A 21,443-nucleotide genomic window follows, 5' to 3' on the forward strand; every position below is an offset into this window, starting at 1 on the left:
TTAGAAATTTGTTTTACAATACCTGCAGATGCTGAAGTCGAGTTGACGCCTATATCATAATCGGCCTAACACTCGTGGTGAAGATCCGAATCTTTTTACGGGTGGACATTTTACTATTTTTATTTATGAGCCCACGTATTTGAATTTTGACCCATAGAGAATGCGGCACACGCGCGTACCTCGTTTACGAGTGGGACGAAGGTGAAATTCTGATCACGAATCACTCCTAAATTGTTGACCCTATTAGTCCAGGAAATGATTTGGCCAGACATACTAACTGGTGCGTAAGGCGCTTGGGCTTTCCTTCTCTCAGTGAATAGAATGGCCTGATTTTTAGAAGGGCTGACCATGATGCGCCGTTTGCGAAACCAAGAACCGAGCTTATTGGCTGCAGTCAGTAACGTACGCACTACCTGATCCGGTTTTCTACGTGAAGCGTAGGTCGCCGTGTCCACGAAGAGCGCCTGATGGGCATATTTTAATTTAGGAATATTGCTTGTGTATAGAGAGAAAAGAAAAGCAGAGAGAGTGGAGTCATACGGGATTCCGGCGGAAATGGGGTGTCGGGAAGAAAGAATTCCCTCCACGCGATATTTGCAACCGCAATTCGACAAAAAGTCTCTTATGATGTGCACGAGCTCTGTAGGCACATTCAGAGGGTACAGCTTCAAATGTAAGTCGAAGAAAAGAGCACCGGTTGATATCCAAACTTATTATAGACATGCTTCGTGATGCGGAGTATCTGATGCACGCAAATGTGCCTACTTCAGAAACCAAACTGCTCCGGAGCAGATGGTGAAAATGAGCTACTATTTCGATACGGTCGAGGACGATCCGTTCGTAAAGTTTCCCTTATGTACCGATTAGCTAATCGGCCTATAAGAGGCCGGATCGGATGCGGATTTACACGGCTTGTGAATCCCTATTACAACTACCGCTTGCCAGGCCTCAGGAAAATGCAGTTTGAAAGGCAGCATTATAATAGATGGCAGCGAGAATTTTAACTGGATCTTCGGGAGCATATAATTAATCTAGTAGAAATCATATTGCTCCCGGGGCTTTACGTCTATCTAGCGCCTTAATGAGAGCGATGACTTCTTTGATCGTCACCAGTGCAAGAAGCTCAGGCGGTAGCGTCTTAATGTTTTTATTGTTACCCTATATTTTTTTCTAATTACACAAATAATTAAGTAAACTCAAAGATGACTTTACCAATTGATTTGACTACTAATTAAGAGATCTCGCGCCAGAACATTTTAACCTAAACGCAAAAACTATTTAACGCTTAAGATTTAATCATCGATTATTTAAATATCGACTTACATAGCAAAACAGTTTTCAAATATAAATCCTATTTTGAATAAACAGTATAAAGATTTTGATTATTCTGCCCACTACCCCGTGTCGAATACACGGGCTTGGAACGTCATTCGATCGGTTTTGATAAAATGTGTCGCGGCCATGTTTATGGCTAGGTAATTATGATTACTAATTAAAACGTTCCTCCAATGGTGGAAAATGTGTATAAATTGTTGCTGTAAATTTACTAAATGTGTTTGAGATTATTCCGAGATGAGAAACTTTGTGCCGATGTAATTGTCAAGATGGTTCAATTTAACTTACACGAGCCGTGCAAATTGCGAGTTACAGCGGCAATATAAATATTTTACTATTTTGCATTAGACTTCATGCACAAAATATAATTAATTAGGAAACCTCGTAATGAGAAGAGTGGTAGTATTTTTTTGTTCTATATATATTATTATATGATGCACTTACAACAAACAAAAGTTATGACTGAATAATAAAACTGATAGACAAAACGGAATTAATCTTTTTAGGGCTATTTTTACCGTTGGCTTATTATTGTTTAATTTTATATTTAATATTTTTAAATGTATTCATTCTTTATCAATCTACAGTCGTTTAAAAGATGCAAGCAATTTATGCAGAGACAGGAAAGTCGCTAATGTTATTCTTTTTATTAGATTTCGGAATCACTTTTAATTTTGAAATTCTGTCGAGCAGATGTTAAACTTATTTTTTTCAATCTTTAAAGTTTTTGACGCTCGTTCGGCATGTTCGTACAAATGTCGTCATTATACACAAATTATAATTATTTATAATGTAGAAATTTAAATTTCATAAATACTTGAGTGAAATAAGAAACATTTTTGCAAGGCTTTTTTGATAGTCGAAAGTAGAAAATACATTAACCACCGCTTATCGCGCGCAACTATTTAAACTATAATTTCAACAACATACAAATTAAATATCATACATACTAATATTAATTAGATCGCGTTGCGCCGCGGCGAAAAACATATTACCAAAATCACATAAAAACTACTAAGCACGATATCATAGTTTATGCAACATTTATATTCGCGTGGAGACATAATTATTATATTGTTATCAACACTGTAGCAATTAAAAAGTGTTACTCACTACTCCAGTCTGACTCGGGCTCGGTGTCGTCGTTGCCATCCTCGACATCGGCGTCGGCGTTGGTGTCGTCGGGGTCCTCGTCGGGGCTGGAGCCCGCGCTCTGCTCCAACGCTGAGCTGTACTCACTCGACGACAAATTGTACGTCGTCAGACCCGAGTCAGAGTCAATCGAACTATGGTCGTTGTTTACGTGATATACATCGGGATTGCGCGCCACGAAAAACGGACCACCTCCTTCCAGTACGTGAACCCGTTCGCACTGAACAATTAATTTCTTAAATTATTTAGATGGTGTGATAACGAAACTAAAAAGTTTATAAACAAATTAAAAACTTACACTCATCTTAAAGCATAGCGCATAGAATAGGCCGCGAAAACTTCTCATGGTTAAGAAATTAATGGTGAAAACTGAGACACACGATTATTTATCTCGGACGAATCCGAGGAGCTACTGGATATGACCACGCGCGCCAGAAGCTTAGCACCGATTGTAAACAATTTTCACAGCTGGGCTGTTCTTTAAATAAATCAACTCAAACACTACACATAACTATTTTTAGGAACAGTCGGTACGTTAAACACGGAACGTGAAAATTCGGTCGTCAAAAGTTTTACACTTTATAGTTTTTCCCGATCTTAAACTAAACTTTCATATTCGAAACTAATTTTTTTTTTTAAATTAAACCAGGGTGATTTGAAGAAATAGATCCTTTTTTTTAAACGCGACGACTGGTCTCTTCCTATGTACGTCTTGAGTCTCGGAGAGCTCACTAGGGTATGATTTTAGGATATGGTCCAAATAAACAAGGAGATGCATTGAAGTTGTGACTTGTATCAACGCGCGTGCATCGCTAGTGGGTCAAGGTTGGCAGTCCTACCAACGTGCAATCCCGCGCATGCGTCTTACTATGCAGAGAACTTCATAGAATATCCGCGATGTCCAACCCCAACTTTGTATTTGTAAATAACTCATTTTATTATTTTTATACCCCATTTCTATACTAAATAAAACCAACAATTATGTTTGACGCTAGAAAATATGTTTTAGAGTTGCTAGTAGCTAATTTGGGATATATGTTTTACCCTAATTGACGTGTAACTTTCAGCGACACTCATTTTAGGCGGGAATCAACAGGCTAACATCATACCACAGATTATGAACCTCTATTGGGCGCGAATAACAAGCAATTGGTTAGAGAGAGAAGTCATGTTTCTCTTTTATTTAAACATTTAAAACAATTGTTTTATAGTGAGCCTACTAGTTGCGCTTCTACGCTTCTAGGAATTCTTTGAGATCATTTATGCTACTTTTAATTTGTTTTCGATATTGTCATATTATTATTTTTTGTGCTTATCGAAATAGATAAGCTTTCAAGGACTCTGGAGTGAAACATTATGTCTCATAGGTATGAAAATATTATCTAATACTTAAGCAAACAAAAAAAAATAAATACATATATTTATTTAACAAATTAAAAATGTACCTATTTAATAACAAATGAAGATAACTTTTCGCAAATAACCTCTTTAAATATACCTATACAGTATACATAAATAAATGTAACTTCAATTACTTTTAAAATTAAATGTACATGTTTTCTTTAGATTAATAATTTTACTATGCTCAATTATATTAAGGTAATTTTCCGATTTACCATTTGATACATTATTACCAAATTCCTTTTGTATTAACGAGTATTTAAACTTAGCGTAATGAAAGTTGGGATATTATTATTCGATTGTACTTTCATATTTTTTTTACAATAGCCATTGCACTGCCATTCGACACTAGATGACGCTACAGCACATCAAGTTCTATATCGTTCGAAACTTCCTTTTGAATTTTTTTACATCGCCGGTCTTGCTGTTCTCGCCGCTAGATGGCTTTATCGCTGATTGTTGAGTAAATACATAATATGTCAACAATATGTTCATTTCTATGTCGTGCAAATCATGACATGGAAATGGACATACTAGTGTTATACCATGTAATGTTGTACTATGATGTAACTTCCTGTTAACAAACTTGTAGACGTACAACACATCAAGTTCTATATCCTCCGGCATTCCCTTTTAAATTTTTACGACGCCGGTCTTACTGTTCACGCCGCTAGATGGCGTTATCGCTGATTGACGAATGAATACATAATATATCAACAATATGTTCATTTCTATGTCGTGTGAATTATGAAATGGAAATGGACATACTAGTGTTATACCATGTAACGTCGTAACTTGAAGTAACTTCCTTGATTTATATGGAAAAACTAATACACGTACAGCACACCCAGTTCTATATCCTTCAGCATTTCCTTTTAGATTTTTCACGTCGCCTGTCTTGCTATTCTTGCCGCTAGATGGCGTTATCGCTGGTTGATGAGTGAATACATAATATGTCAACAATATGTTCATTTCTATGTCGTGCGAATCATGAAATGGAAATGGACATATTAGTGTTATATCATGTAATGTCGTACCATGAAGTGACATCCTTGGTTTCTGTGAACAAATTAATACACGTAATAAACGGTTATGGTGTTCTCATCTCAAGTCGACATTGCGCTTAGCCACAACGCAGGCCGACACTTACCCAGAGTAATATTACTTTTACGGTCTATGGCAATCTTAGTAGTTACATGTCCAAAGTGTCATTAATAAGTGTTACGTGGTAGGGTTATAATAAATAGTAACAATACCGATTTTACTTAGAAAAACGCAAAATGCTTTTATTACCACCTAAGCACAAATAAATACATACACACAAACACTGGAAAATGTCAATTAAAACTACAACACTAAAACACCAAAATGCGTATCAATCACAATCACTATGCGGTTACACACAATCAAAGGTACAAATTCGCTTCAAAGTGATTGCTTTGCTTCAAATGCTTCAAAGACTGACTCGCGGCGGCTGCTCCTTTTATACAGGGCAGCTTGTACCATCAACGTCTCCGGAACGTTTTCGAAAAACAAGATATGATCGGGAACTCCCTTGTAAAATTGAGGTCCGTTATCGAGTTTCTACGACATAGTGGAAATATCGAGTTCTTTCGAGAACGTTTCATCGCCGAAACATCCATCCACTTTCGGGTCGGCGCTGTAATTGGCGAGTTCCAATAGTTTTTACCCTGCCCCTCCGAAGACATACTCGTTCTAAGCATCGTTAGAGCCATAATAGCGCGCCGACTGAACAACGTGAACATTTTTAGGGGCACCTCGTTGGCCTTTCTGCGGTGTGTGACGTGATTTATTTTGGTTAGTCCCATTTGGCTTGTAATTTAGGGGCCTTGCCCTTGCTACGACACGGGTTGTGCAAGCACACCAGCGAGCATTTGCCCAAACCGCTATTGTTTACTTTCCGGCTATAACGGATCTACATCCGCCCAGATATTTGCAGCAATAGTCTTTGCAACTTTTGCTCAGAGCGTCCGCATAATATGCGATTTAACATGAGAAATGCCGGTAATGACATCAGTAGGCAGTCGTATTTCCCATCCAAAGTTTGCAAAAGCTGGATTAGCCGCCGTCTTCTCCTGTACTGCTCTTCTTTATGACAAAAGGAATGCCTGACTGTCCTCGCCCCGGTCTTTTACCTGTTTTCTACAATATTTTCCAATTATGTCTCCAACGTTTGTATACAGCGTTCCATCAAGCCATCAGACTGTGGATAATAAGAGTGGTTCTTTTTTTTTATAAAACCCCGATATGTTTCTTGAAATACTTGGTATAATACAATATTAAGTCTTTGGTCGCTGTGTACTTCTAGGGGTACCCCAAACCGTCAGAAGACTTCATGTTCTGTTAGAAAACAGAACTCTGTTCTTCCTGACGCCGAGCCTGATCTTGTAGCAACACCATGAGTGTCATAGTGTCAACAGGTGACGATGCTGTAGAAACTCCAGATGGGCCAGCAGTGTGTTGTCCCGTCGTCTATTTAACTACCGCTTGCGATGAAGAATCTTTAAAACGCCGCCAGTCCATCTCTTGGTAGCGTTGAGAACGAGTGCGAATGCTAGAACATTCGTCCTCTTTTAGTAATAAAATATTACGAGCTAGAGCCGTTGATAGACAATAACAATACAGATGTTACTTAGAAAACACAAAACGCTTTTATTACCACCTAAACACAAATAAACAGTCTAACACAAACATACACACGTGAATTAAAACCATACTACAGCATTTAAATACACTCAATCACAATCACTACGCGGTTACACACAATTCACGTTATTTCCTGCGACTTCACTTGTACTTATCGATCTAGATCGCGTCGCAAACAAGATTGACTCGCGGCGGCCGCGCGCTTTTTTTTTTAAACCTGGTTGCGTTTAATGTCGATGTCTGTGAAATATTCTCGAAAGATCCGGAATAATCGCGCTTGCTCTAGTAAAATGAGGTCCGCTATCGAGTTTTTACGATATTCTAGAAACATCGAGATCTTTCGAGAACGTTCCATCGCCGAACCTTCCACATTCAGGTAGGCGCTCTTATCGGCGAGTGCTAATGGGTGTAACCATAGTATAAAATTGCACCGGCAACTTATATATGGAATATAATTTTATGACCGTTATTGACACACCAACAAAATAAACCAAAAAAAAATAGGTACCTGCAATTAGCATACAGTTAAATATACAGCATAAATGTAGTAAAAATACGACTTAAAAATATCATTGTGATAATTTTGACAGCAGAAATTATATATTATAATAGGTACACATACATAGCAAAAAATTCGCAATTACATTCGCCAAACGTACTGCTTACTCGACTGTACATGAACTACAATAGTATTTTTATAATAGAATATAAGTTTTACATGCAGATTATTTCTCATCCAGTGCAAGCTAATAGAAGTGAATGTGAAACAACATTGCTACAGCCTAACAAACTTATCTGTGCGTTTAGCAGAGGCGCCACTAACATATATTCAGGGCCAATAGTATTAGTCTCATAAAATATGTTTTTTCTGAGTTTCGCCGCACGCACTGAAAAGTATGTGAGGCTATAATATAATAATTTGAAATTCAAGCATCTCGAAAGAACGGCTGGGTTGATTTGGACAGTTATTCTGTCAAGTGTTCTTTATATTGCTGATGAGATTTAATTTTCAATTTCAATTCAAAATTAAAGTTATTTTTTAAGGAACTTTGCTTAGTAGTTTATTAAAATATATATATATATATATATATATATATATATATATATATATATATATATATATATTTTTAATAAACTTTAAATATATATATATATATATATATATATATATATATATATATATATATATATATATATATATATATATATATATATATATATATATATATATATATACTTTCCGGTAAACTAAAGCAAACCCGGATGCATACAGTTTTCAGTATGGGTGCATATAACATAATAACCAATTCATGACAGTTTAATCAATAATTAACTATTAGCAAATTTAAATATTTTTCAGATAAAGTGACGTTAACCAGATTGTCTGCAAAGTAAAGCAAGCAAGTTTTCTTGTTCTGGAGTTTTCTTCTTTCAATAGAAAATAATTCATTTAAGATTCGCCATTGTATTGTCAACATCAAAAGGATTCTGTTTCAAACTATAGCAGACTCCTTCCCTCTCTCTTTACGTTGACTTATGTAACATTGAACTAGTAAAAGTAACAACTAACGCCCAAGCAAAGTAAGTAATTACTTAAAAGGCCAGATAAAGTAGTCAACTTCAACACAATAACATTAGGTACTATTTTTACCGGATATACAACTTGCTTTACACGCTTGTCACTTAGATCCCAAGTAGATACTTGACATATTGAAGAAGCAACGTTTTTATTTTATAAAGAGTTATCTTAAAAATAACAAATTATGCTTAATTTAAAAATAACATTAAAATACTTTTATGTCATTGGTATTATTGGATGGTGAGACGACGAACTCAGTATGTTTATGATCCCGATCAAATGTAAGTATTAGTTATATAAGAACACATAACAAACAACCTTTATAGAATTATAATATGTTTTCAGGCGAAGCAAATCTTAGAAAACTTAAAAATGTGCCATATAAACACGAACATTTAAATTTGTGTGTTTTTTTTAATTAACTACCAAACTTTTTCTATGTTTTTAAGAAATTCATGTCATACGCGAATGCAGTTATAGGCGAACACAGAATTAAAATATTTACGCCCAACCGTCCTTTCAGATATCTTCTCCATATAAATTTAACAACACATTTGTACACATAACATATATGACATCCATACACAATTTCAATTTATATCAACATATGTCCATGATTAGTTTTGACAAAGCAATGCCCATTACTCATGTAGGGTTGGGACAGAAGCGCACGCTAAAAAACATACTATGTTTTAGTTTTTTAAGTATTAAAAACAATAAAAGAAATAAAAAGTCTCATTAGAAGTTCACCAGAACAATTTGATAAAAAAAAATCATTAAAAACCTGAAATACTTCTTAGTAGCTGCACGATGTCAATACTAATAATAAAACAAAATGGTATTGATACTGAATTTGGCTATCAAATATATATAATATTACCTATACGAAAAATTATTTAAATTCACACGCACTGAATTGCCGCCATTTCGAAAGCCAGACGATCATTTCAATTCCTCAATAAATAATTAAAATAACAAATGGTTACCTCAAACTTTTAATGATATCCAAAAATATATATGTATATAAGTCCGTCAAATTAGGAGCAGTTCGCTTCAATTGTTTAATAATATCCACCACCTTAATAACTTAACTTTAATTCAAACTAAATTGGTATTGTTTAATTATTAGTTAGTGATAGTTCTCGCAGTTGAAAGAAAATGTAAAATAATTAATAATCATGGATATTTCTGCCTTTAAAATTTCGTCATATTAAATTTTAAAGGCCGAAATATCCATTATTATTAATTATTTTTACGTTTTTCTTTCAACTGCGAGAACTAATCACTAACTAGACGTGAATTTAAATTCTTTACTTGCCAATACTTGTTTAGTTATCCAGATTAAAGCCGAAACAAAATGTATGAAAATGGACCTTGAGCTACCACCTTAATGGGCTTTGCTTTCTAAAATCTTTACATATGAACAAGTGTATCGCTGGCTTATTATTACGAGGTCCTATTTTAATTTTCACTTATATTGCGAAAATTAAAATGAATATTATTTAATAACGGTCTATTTTGGAAAAGACAATAATTCATGGTAACTCCTTTACTTACCTTTCGGGATAATTGGACATTTTTATTGAAAAAGACTTACAATCATGTGATATAAGTATACATATAATTTTAAATTGCATATCAAATATTATATCAACTTCGTAATCGTGAGCCAGCGATTTATTAAATTGGATAACACTTTACACACAAGTATTATAAATTATAATATTCATAATAATAATAATAAAATCAGCATCTGTAATACAATAGTTACATAAAGAGCGAAAGCGATGTACCCTTTGGACTACATTATTTTAATACATATACATTAGTGTTTAGGTAATTTAAGAACATATTAAATTATTTCATTATTGATTCATAGCAGTCACATTGTAATATTATATAAATAAATCAAAAGCTATAAGACAAAGGAGAGTCAAGACAATACTAGCCTATCTATAGGGTACAATTGCATTCGCTCGCACAAGAAGGAGATCCAGATATTCCTGGTACAAAACAATAGCCCTTGGATGTGCACTCTAGCGTCATAGGATTCGGCAGACATTCAACTGCAAGGCATTGTCAGCGAGAAGCCAATTATGCTGCTTTATTCAGGCAAAATAAACCTTCATTACGATAAGAGGATGCCCTAAGATTGTGCAAATTAAACTTATAACAACAAAGTAGCTGCCCATTTTTAATTTGTTATATGCAAGTAGTACATAAGTAGTATAACTACTAGACATAGTGAGACTTAACATCTCTTGTCTCAGAATGGCAAGCGAAGTGGAATACCAAACAATATTTTGTATTTCAAGGTGTTGAATGGTGTTTCTACTGTTTATGAGCGGTCGTATTACCATCAGGCGAAAGGTAAGCTCGTCTCGTCATTCAAGCAGCAATAAAAAAACGCAAGTACTAACGTGTCAGAGCCACATTAATCATACTTATCTACAGTGAATAAGGCGGAAATTTTATAAACATCCGGCTTAGTTAAAAAAAATGTATTTTTGTTCAGTTCTTGCATGATGGAACACGTACGTCGTCGTCGTCGTACGTATTGTATCACGTAACAATTTGACCCTTGCGGTTCATAGCTCATAGAACTGACATTTATTGTGGCCTAATGCCCGCTTTTCCTTTGTAAGCCATAATATTTTTTTAAAGGCCATAGCGCATCGTCTTTCATCATACTATTCGCTGGGCGTCCGCTACAAAGTGGCGGCGAATAAGCTGTGCTTTCGCTCCGCAATGTAATCGTTCGCAATCCGGCAGTGCTCTAGGTCTCCATGCGGGAGGAGATCATCAAGAATAAAAGTATTTTTTTTTTAAATAAAATTGAATGATCTTTTAGATTACAGATAAATTTGTCGATTTAATACTTAGTCGTTTTTGCGAATAGTGCATTTAATAAAAACTTCAGATGATGACTGAAATGATAAATACAAATCTAATAAGTAAAAAATACTTTTATAAAGAAGTATCTTCTAAGGCCAACGTTTAGTTTGATTTCGAAACCACTCAACAGGGTAAACTGGATTATTTACAGGTCATATTACAACGAGTTAATGCTTCAAATGACAATAGCACCGAAAAATGTTTATATACAATATGCTAAGTTCCTTCATAGTTAGGCCAAAAAATCAACTATATTATGGCACCCAAAAAAGGTAATGGTTATTATATTTTTGTGTTTTTTTATAATCAACGACGAAGATTGTGTGGCTTGTGGTGGGTAGGTAATATACTTTATATCCGCTCGGATAACAACAACCATACGCAAGGCGTTAAGGCCCATCATAGTGGCCTACGTACAATTACATAGGTAAGTGTGTCGCGATCCAGGATCAGCCTGTGTATAACCGGTTCCAACAAACCGGCATAATTGTGTCGACTACCGAGGAGTAAATATTCATCGTCGTCGTTACCATTTGCAACGTGTCACTTTGCAACGACTGTATAAAAAAAGAAGAAATAAATCAAGATGTTAAATCAACAGTCTCTACGTATGAATACTCAGACTTGTTGAAAGTCGTATTTTATTGCTAAATTGCTTCAGTTTATTGAAACATATATTATTCCTATATTGTTGAGAAAGTTGGAACTCCAAGGTATCGGAGTTATTTGCCTGAATTTGTTTCGTAGCTATTTAATTAATCGTAAACAATGTGTTAAAATCAATCAAGATAAAAGCAATCCATATAGCTTAGAATTCGGCGTTCCACAGGGAAGCATATTAGGTAGTGTATTATTTATTTTATACATAAATGAAACCAATATAAGTAAATCTTCATATGTTACGCAGACGAGGACGCAGACACAGCTGTTATTTTCTATGCAAATACTTGGTCGGAGATTTTTGATGTAGCCGAAAGAGGAATGAAAAACTTTGTCGTTTGGCTACAAAACAATTTATTGACACTTAATTTATCAAAAACTAAAGTTTCGGCCCAACATGAATATTAAAATTCACACCTGTCCTAAATCATACACTGTATCTGTAAAACTATAAGCAATTCGTACAATATTAATTACCTTGGTGTACTTCTTGACGGAAAACTGATTTTTAAAGAGCACTTGATCATGTCCTAGTAGCTACGGAATATATATTTTTTTGTTAAGCGCCATCTCTTCCCTAAATACTGAACTAATTCATTAATATCTTTTATCAGTCTTACTAGTTCAATAATGATAGTCTTGGTACGTTAAAATTTTGATAATTCTGGTATTTATTTATTCATTTAAGCTAGAACTAAACAAGAAATTATGCTTAATAAAATAATTTTATGACTTCCTTTAAAAATTATCTACAATAGTTATAATGTACATATCTATACTATTATATAAAGCTGAAGAGTTTGTTTGTTTGTTTGTTTGAACGCGCTAATCTCAGGAACTACCGGTTTAAACTGAAAAAATATTTTTGCGTTGGATAGCCCTTTGTTCGTGGAGTGCTATAGGCTATATATCATCACGCTATGACCAATAGGAGCGGAGCAGTAATGAAACATGTTGCAAAAACGGGGAAAATTATGAGTTTTGAGAGCTTCCGTTGCCTGCGCTACGTAAACGGTTAAAGTTATGCACCAATGATGTATGACGGGATTGTTTCACTTATAAAGTTCTAAAAAATATATTATAAAACAAAGTCCCCCGCTGCACCTGTCTGCCTGAACGTGTTAAACTCAAAAACTACCCAACGTATTAAGATGAAATTTGGTATGGAGACAGTTTGAGACCCTGGGAAGAACATAGGCTCCTGGGAAACTACTACTTTTATAACGGAAAACTTTAGCCTGAAATACTTTATAACGCGGGCGGAGCCGCGGGCAAAAGCTAGTGTTATATACCGGTGTATGCTCGTACGCATTTTCTTGTAATTTTTGTTTTTTTTTTATTTTTTCTAAGAATCAATATTTTCCAATTACGGCTTATTCTACCGATTGGTTGACATCGGGTTAATCATAGAAATAATATATTTTGAAAGTTAGAACCCTATCTATACTACATGCATAGGTATATTTATTTTATTTCCCTGCTTGGCGTCCAGGTGTCGCTTTACGTTATGAAATGTCAAACTAAGAGTTGCCAGTATATTTTAGTCTATCCACTTGATTACGTTACCAAATAAGAATTCCAAAACTCATATACATTTTTAAAAACATATGCACTTCAGCTTCCACTGAAGTAGGTACTTAAATCTGTTTATTATGCAATCTGTCAATCTGTAATATCCTATTGTTTTATAATGTGGGATGGAACAACGGTGCCACATTTGATGGCGCTAGCGAGAGCTGAAAAGTTCTATGCTCAAAGTGACCTCTACATAGCCTACTTTGTACCTAACTATTGGTCTTTATTAAGAAATACAAGTTCTTTCAGTCTGTGGTTTATTTATTTTGAAGGTTACGCTAAGTAAGTACTTAACCATCTTAGATTCGTTTTATCATAAAAACATGTAATTCGATCGTATATAGAAACTACCCACATCAAAAGTAAACATATCTTTTGCAAGAAGATTCGGCACCTTCCATTACCCCCATATTTATTATAATCTAAATGTTAACGCACCTTGCTCTTTGAGGGAAATGAAATTTAAGATCCAGACGTTATGTTCCCTCGAATATAACGACATTGAAGAACTACTTAAAGTAACCTAGTAGCAAACTATAGTCCATACGTACAAGACACGCACACGCACACGCACACGACTTCACTCGGCACTTGACAAAAATTAGGACAACGCAGTCCATTTATATCCTCAATACATCTCAACACATTGATGTAAAATACCTAAACAAATCGCAGCCAGAAATAGCAATACTTATAATTTACCGATGAAAAGGTAAAGCACTTAAATGGGCCGTCAAACTGCTTAAATTCATTACTTGTGGAGCATTAGCGTACCAATTGTTATTGTTTGAAACAATTACTGGCATATTTCTTGAATTTACTCGTGGATACCATGTGTAACATATCACATCATGCATTACGTATGGTGAACGCATTCAGAAATCATGTAAACTTCTCAACCACTTCTTAAAAAAACTTGTTTCGACTAATGTTTACAGTTTAATCACTGACTCCAAAATGGAGGTAACTGGTGTATATTGTGGGACATTAATTTAATTTTGACCGTAGAAAGTATTTTTTTTTATGCTTTAGTAATACTACTGCCTAGATCTCGTAGTTATATAGCGCACGTGATACGATTAAGAAGCTTAGGTTTCGATCCTAGATTGTGAATTGTGGTATATTTCGGTTTTTCTGCTCAGTATCGGCCCGTAGTCTAAAAATGTGCTTAGTAAATGGATATAGGCACGTCACCCTATTATTTCGGGCTCAATATAACTGGCGAAATATTGGTCTGCAAAATCTGCCACATAATATCTACAATTCTTCCTATCGATGATGATTGCTTGATGTTAAGTTGCTCGAATACAAAATAGTTTTTATTTCTTTGTTCATAATAGTAGTTTTGTTATTTAAATATTTTCCGATTAAACGTGTATACTTTCCATATGACGCAATATTTAAAAAAAAATACGTAAGTCTTTCATCATATTCTATCTTATATACCAAATCTATACTATTAAGTATATATAAAGCTGAAGAGTGTTTGAATGCGCTGATCTCAGGAATTACTTGTTCGAATAATTGATAAATTCTTTGAGTTGTAGTGTGTGTACTTAGTATATAAGCTATGTAACGTATTTTTATAAGTTAGTATAATGACAACAGTCAAATAAAGTATCTCAAACCATCAACACGTCTCAACATATATATTTCCATCCTTCCATTACAGAGTGTTGGATAGCCCATTTGTCGAGGAAGGCTATAGGCATATTATATCACATCACACTATGACTAATAGGAGCGGAGAATCAATAAAAAATTTGCGGGTAAAATTTATTCCTTTTGAAAACTTCCAAACATGCAAATGTGACGGAATTGTACGTCTTCAAAAAATCAAAAAAATATATTATAAACTAAAGTGCACGCCGAATCGATCTGTTTGTCGGAGCACGATAAACTCATAAACTACCCAACGGATTTCGATTAAATTTAGTATGGAGATAGTTTGAGACCCTGGGAAGGACATAGCCTATTTTAAATCCTGGGAAAATATATAGCGGGACTTTAATCCCGACAGAACTTTATCATGCGGGCGGAGCCGCAAGTAAAATCTAGTCAATTATAAGGTGCGAAGCCAAATCTTGCGCTCTCACAATGCACCGAAGACAAAGAGCCTTTCGCGATCTTAATTAAAATAGAAAGCGAGGTACATATTTGGAAGCTAATCTTATTGCCTCTATTATGCAAAGCAGGGGGCCTCTTAATTAAATTATTGTGGTGGTTTGTTCTTGTTTCGTCGTTGTTAACGTGTCTGACATGAGCATCACACTTCGTAATATTTATATATCAGATCTAGCTTTAATTAATGTCTAGAGTTCTTTCGAAAAGCATTCTATTGAATTAAATTCGTAATTCAAGTGTTATCATTTCAGTTCAGCCTTTAGTCAACATTTTATCCTACAAACAAAATACGAACATGCGTACCCTATATACTCTAAAATTTAATTAGTGATCGCAGACCTAAAAATGGACTTAGAGTGTTAGAAGTAAATAAAACCACGAGTAAAAATACTACATTTTTCTGTTGCGTGATTTATTTAATATCTTGTTTTAAGACCTCCACGACTATGTCGATTGTCGCTGCATACGTCCGCATAGATACCCATACTCCCTTCCCCTCATATACTTAAAATATTTTTTTAACAAAACCCTAACACTAACGCAAGAACTGACACAATTAATATCCGCTACAGTACTAACCAACAACTCAAAAATATAAACAAAATATAAAAATAAAAAACACAAATAAAGCAAAAAATATCCCTTGTCGTGGATAGGGTAGACGTAAAGTCCCTCAAAAAAAAAAAAACCAACAACTCATAATAGCGTTTACGTCTTCTCTCACTATAATACTATGTTTTGTACCTTTTCGGATAGTGACTACGGTAGGTACGTTGTTGATCAACCAGAAGCCTGCATGTTCCGACTAGTCACGCTACAGGATCTGTCAATATAAATCAAATACGATTGGCCAGTTCAATTCAAGCGGTCGTGGAACAGTCCAACCGTTTTCACTAGATTGTATTGTGGCCTAAACGGCACTTGTCATTATATTTGAATCACTTTACAGTGCAACAGTAACATTAACGCTGTTATGGCTGCAGCTAGTAAACTTACTACGTACCTTTTATTTAGATTTACACACACCTACCTTTAATTAGTTGCGGTCCTTCGGAGTTGTTTATAAGGTAATTACCGGTAAAAAATCCCGCGCACACAGGTACATAAATTGTGAAAAGTTTTACTATCCCTTTGTATGTTTTTCCATAATTATCCTATAAATTTCCATACATTCCATTTTAATTGAACACCTTTATAAACAATATTATTACCGAATAAATACTTACAGTATGTTGTCTTTGATCCTAAATAGTACAAGGATGAACAGCTGTCTCACAATTCCAATTACTGCTCATACATCGAAGACATCAGAAATAACTCCTTTAATAAAAGTTGGATTCACTTTGTCAGTTTATAAGTGTATATTCTAGGCAGTACAAACGCACGGGACATCTTGCTACCCATTGAACGAAACTACTTATTGGCTCCACAATCAATCGATAAAGAACTAATATAATTGAAACTTCATTATTATTACTAACTTCTAAATTCAAATAAGTACAAGTTGTTGAGCACACATCAACAGACAAAAACTTCTAGCAAACAATCTAGACGAGGTCACGAGGATGTTAGAAAGCGTTGTTCTGTAATCTTTACTAATCGGGATTTAGTCTATGCTCTCAACTTATTTTTTTTATATAGAATTCTTTAAACCGTTAGTTACAAATACGCAACAACAGTTTCTTCTGTAGTCCGTTCAGCTCCTGGGACCTGTTATAATGAGTATGATAAGAAAAAATCCACTCACCGTCCATGCGAGATCCATCTGCGTGCCAGTCTTCATCTGAAACAAAGAATCATATTAAAAATGGATACAATATATTTAATATATAACGTAATAACAATAATAAAGTATCAGCCCTATATTATTATATTTTGTCCACTGCTAAGCACGGGCTCCTCTAATACTGAGAGAGATTGGGCCTTGGTGCACCACCCAAGAACTGGAAAGCACATTCACGTACAGGTACGTGAGTAACTCCAAAATACTTCTTTTTTATTCTCAGGTATATAGTATATGTTTGTTCCCTCACAATGGTTTCCTGCTACACTTTTAAACCATACGATGTATGATTATAGATAAACAACTCATACATAAATTCGTAAAGTGAGAAAAATAATATTATGCTCTCAAAACTTAATAAAATGATAAATAAAGAAGTTTTCACATTTTCTTGCCCTCGTACTAGAGCCGTTTCTTAATCGAAGACTTAATCTCAATAAAATGACGAACGCAATTTACACCCTGCACTTATTTCATTACATTTTTAAAAGCCTAAGGGCACAATACTATCTCTTAAAAGGCTTTGTTTCGGCAAAAACAAACTTTGACGTACACAGTTTGGGTTTATCATAGTTGTTACGCATGAATAAACAACTTCAAATTGACACAATTAAAAGTTAAAGTGCCAAGAGGCATATACACGGGGTTATAATAGCAATCATCAATTATTAAAAAGTGTGCTTCCACGTCTAATAAACATTATGAATTATCTAACAATCGCACGAATGTAAGAGATATAAACGCTTAAACATGTTTGTATATTTCTTAAGAGATTAATGCGTAAATTATTTGATGTTGCACACATAATACTATACATGAAAAGTCAGGAAAAAAATTAACTTCTTTTAGGAACAGCTTTCACGAACAAAAACTCCATGCTAAATAAGATTTGGGAAAACTACCCTCACAGAGATTATTGACTAAATGTACCATGATACATGGTAAAGAGCTAATTATTAAATGCCATCCAGTAAAGATAAACTCGCGGTCAAAGAGAAGTGAAATGTTGTTATCACACTGATATATCCTTTGGACAAAATGAACGTTTGCGTTGGACAGTTTTCATTTAGTGATAAAGCCGTATAATCCCTCAATACTTTAAGATAAAAAAATAAGCGCGCATGAGAATTTAAATAGGGTTAGAAAAGTAGAAAATATTACATAATTTATTTAACAATTCACAAATAAAAAAGCCGCCAGCTCAACTAAGTTATATAAAGTAACTATATAAGACATCCATAAGTACACTTTTCATGAAGTACATACATTACTTCTTTATTATAACTTAGCATGATATTAAGAGCTGTAATATGTCAACGTTAACGAATTTTCGATAAACCATGACGAACTCATTTTTACGATCCTAGATGAATATAGGTATCGGTATAATGTACCTTTGTAGTAGTCGCTGCCTCAGTGGCGCGCATGCGCGGTACAACCACTTCGAATTCCGTATTGGGCAAAGCATTGCTCTGAAATTCGAGTATGATATTGCGAACACATATGCCAGAAATAGGAAGCTTGGTTGCACCTCTGCCTCCCTCTTCAGTTGGTTACGTAGATGTGATATGTGTTTCTCTTGTTTTTAATTTTACCTTAAACGAGACGTGATTTGGAGGGGTTTGAAGAAGACCGTTACCGATATAGACAGGAGCAGAATACAATTAATAAAAGATTTTTCATTCTTACATATTTACTTCTGTCAGTAGTAATAATAAAACAAGGCCTATGTTAGGCCTGAACGAGCGATTTGCGCCGCCGTGCCGTGCAAACGCCGTGCTCCGATTAACAAAACATTTCCTGGTATTCTATTAAAATTAAGTTTGACCTTTATTTAATTAAATATGCAAGTGTTCAATAAAATCTGCAGGTCTCCAATTTTCTATTCAATTAATTAAAATTAAATTTGCTGCACGGTGGCGGGAAAAAGGAGATGAAAATAAATATTATGAAGCCTTTTATTTGAACTAAATTGGTCCAAAAATATATTATTTATTTATATTTTATTTTTCTGCCCGCATTTCATCACGCACAGCGGTGCGTGGATCTTGTTTTCTTTATGTGTGTGCAATTTTTAGAGAAGTGCATGTGTATGCTTAAAGAACAATATCAATAGGCGTTACAAATAAAGACAATTGAAAAGATTCTTACTCGATCGTGTTAAACATTACTGAAAAAATATTTTTCATTGTGTAATTAAAGCGAAATTAATGAATATAAATAATAATATTATATTACTATATATCATATAGTTTATTATTGTAATATTCTCGTCTTTCTCATAAGATAAACTTATCGCGCACAAATGAGGCTTTAGTCTCGTGCAGACATTAAGTGTAACCGCATATTATGCACGCAACAAGGTTCAAAATAATAGGGAGTAGGTATTTCACGCTACTTCGTTTCGTGTTATGCTTTACAATATACCTTATGTGTAATGCATTATATTAATATTTACATAATATTTAAAGCGAAAAAATACAAAAAAATATCAAACGTAAGTATTTTTAATGTCATTTTTATTATAGTTTTACTAAGGTAAAATAAGTTGCTTTTGTAATTTTAAAAGAATATTAAAACACAATAACGGTTATATCATCATACGCTCCTCGCCTTTGTAAGAAATAAGCTCCTTTCTTGAACGTCCTATGGTCGTTATGTCCGCAAGCAAAAGCTGCTTACACGAGAACATTTCATGGAAAGAAAATTACTGACCGGTATAGAAAGTAGCTTCGCGGCTTAAACTCTTGACATAGATAATTTAATAGAGGCCTTCAGAATGTACATTGTTATTAGTTATAATCTATCAGTAATATATAAAGCCGAAGCGTTTGTTTGTTTGAACGCGCCAATCTCAGAAACTACTGTTACGAATTTAAAAATCTTTAATTGTTGGATAGCCCATTTGTCGAGGACGCCTGTAGGCTATGTAACATCACGTTATGACAAATAGGAACGGAATCTCAAAGAAAAAAGGTTTCCAAAAGGGGAAAAAAATATTCCTTTTGAGAGCTTATGTTGTGCGCGCTGCGTATACGGTTAAAATTATTCAACAATCATGTATGATAGAATTGTTGCTCATGAAAAGTTCGAAAAAATATATAACCGGCTGTCTGAATACTGTCTGCCTGTCTGAGTGCGATAAACTCAAAAACTACTCAACGGATTTCGATGAAATTTCGTAAAGAGATAGATTGAGATTTTCCTGGGATAGATTACTTTCTGTCCCGGGAAAATATGAAACGAGAATTTTATCCGGGAAAACTCTTTCGTGTGGGCGAAGCCGCGAGCAAAAGATAGTACTATATAAAATACTGGATATGGCAGATAATATGGAACTGAATTTAGGAGAATTGGTTAAAAACAGATATATTCACTACCATTTTAATGGGATATATAAATCGGAAGAATATTCAGTAATAAAAATTAATAAGAAAAGAATAAATTAACATAAATACTAAATCAAAATAAGTAATAAAGGTTGTATTCTATAAGTTAATTTAACAAAATGACGATGTGGCTACTAAATATTATGCGACTATGAATATATGATGGTGTGTGGCGATAGAATTAGTTGGCATGTAGAGCAAAAAAGTACTAAAAGGGGTAAAGTGCAATTCTTATATTTTAATAAATGTTAAGTATCATTTATTACAATATAAAAATTGCACTTTACCCGCAACTCGCATATACCAGTATAGGATCTAGATCCTATACAGGTTTGTGCGAGTTTTTGAATTTCCATCACATAACCGTGCAGGTAAAATAAGAGCTTTAGATTTTCATTAAGCGGGTAGAATTTAGTAGTGAAATGCCTTAATTAACTTCAGCTGTCCTTTTCACTTCGCTTTTAGTGACGCAATAGAAACACCGAAATTGCATTTATTAAGGCTACGGCTTGTGTTTAATATTTTCCTGCACATTATATAGAACATGCTACGAATTTATTGTCAATAATTGGCATTGTACCGATAAAACAAAACATGCTATATAAACATCCATTGTGGGGTTGTCAAAAAATCAAACCACCAATTATCTCTCTAAAACATAAAATACATTTTGCTAGATTGATAAAAATTTACGTTCCACTATAAACATGACTATAAATAACTCTGACTTTAAAAACACTTGAGACGTTTACACACCGTCATATTGGATATCTTATAAAAGTTGAGCTATAAACAATCCCTATTGTTGTTTACACTTTAAACTGTAATATCCGAGACTTCCTGTAAAGTGTAATATCCGAGTAAATCACTATTAAAGTGCACT

General features: G+C 34.3%; 1 protein-coding gene across 1 annotated transcript in view; it reads right to left on the reverse strand.

Moving 5' to 3' along the window:
• The window catches only part of LOC115447261 (coiled-coil domain-containing protein AGAP005037), a 247,084-nt gene that overhangs the window by 134,585 nt on the left and 91,056 nt on the right, over window positions 1-21,443 (reverse strand). Inside the window, 1 exon segment of the mRNA XM_037443911.1 lies at window positions 17,136-17,171. Within this exon segment, the coding sequence (XP_037299808.1) occupies window positions 17,136-17,171 (36 nt within the window).

Source organism: Manduca sexta, chromosome 27 (genome assembly GCF_014839805.1).
Source record: "Manduca sexta isolate Smith_Timp_Sample1 chromosome 27, JHU_Msex_v1.0, whole genome shotgun sequence".
NCBI classification, from domain to species: Eukaryota; Metazoa; Arthropoda; class Insecta; order Lepidoptera; family Sphingidae; genus Manduca; species Manduca sexta.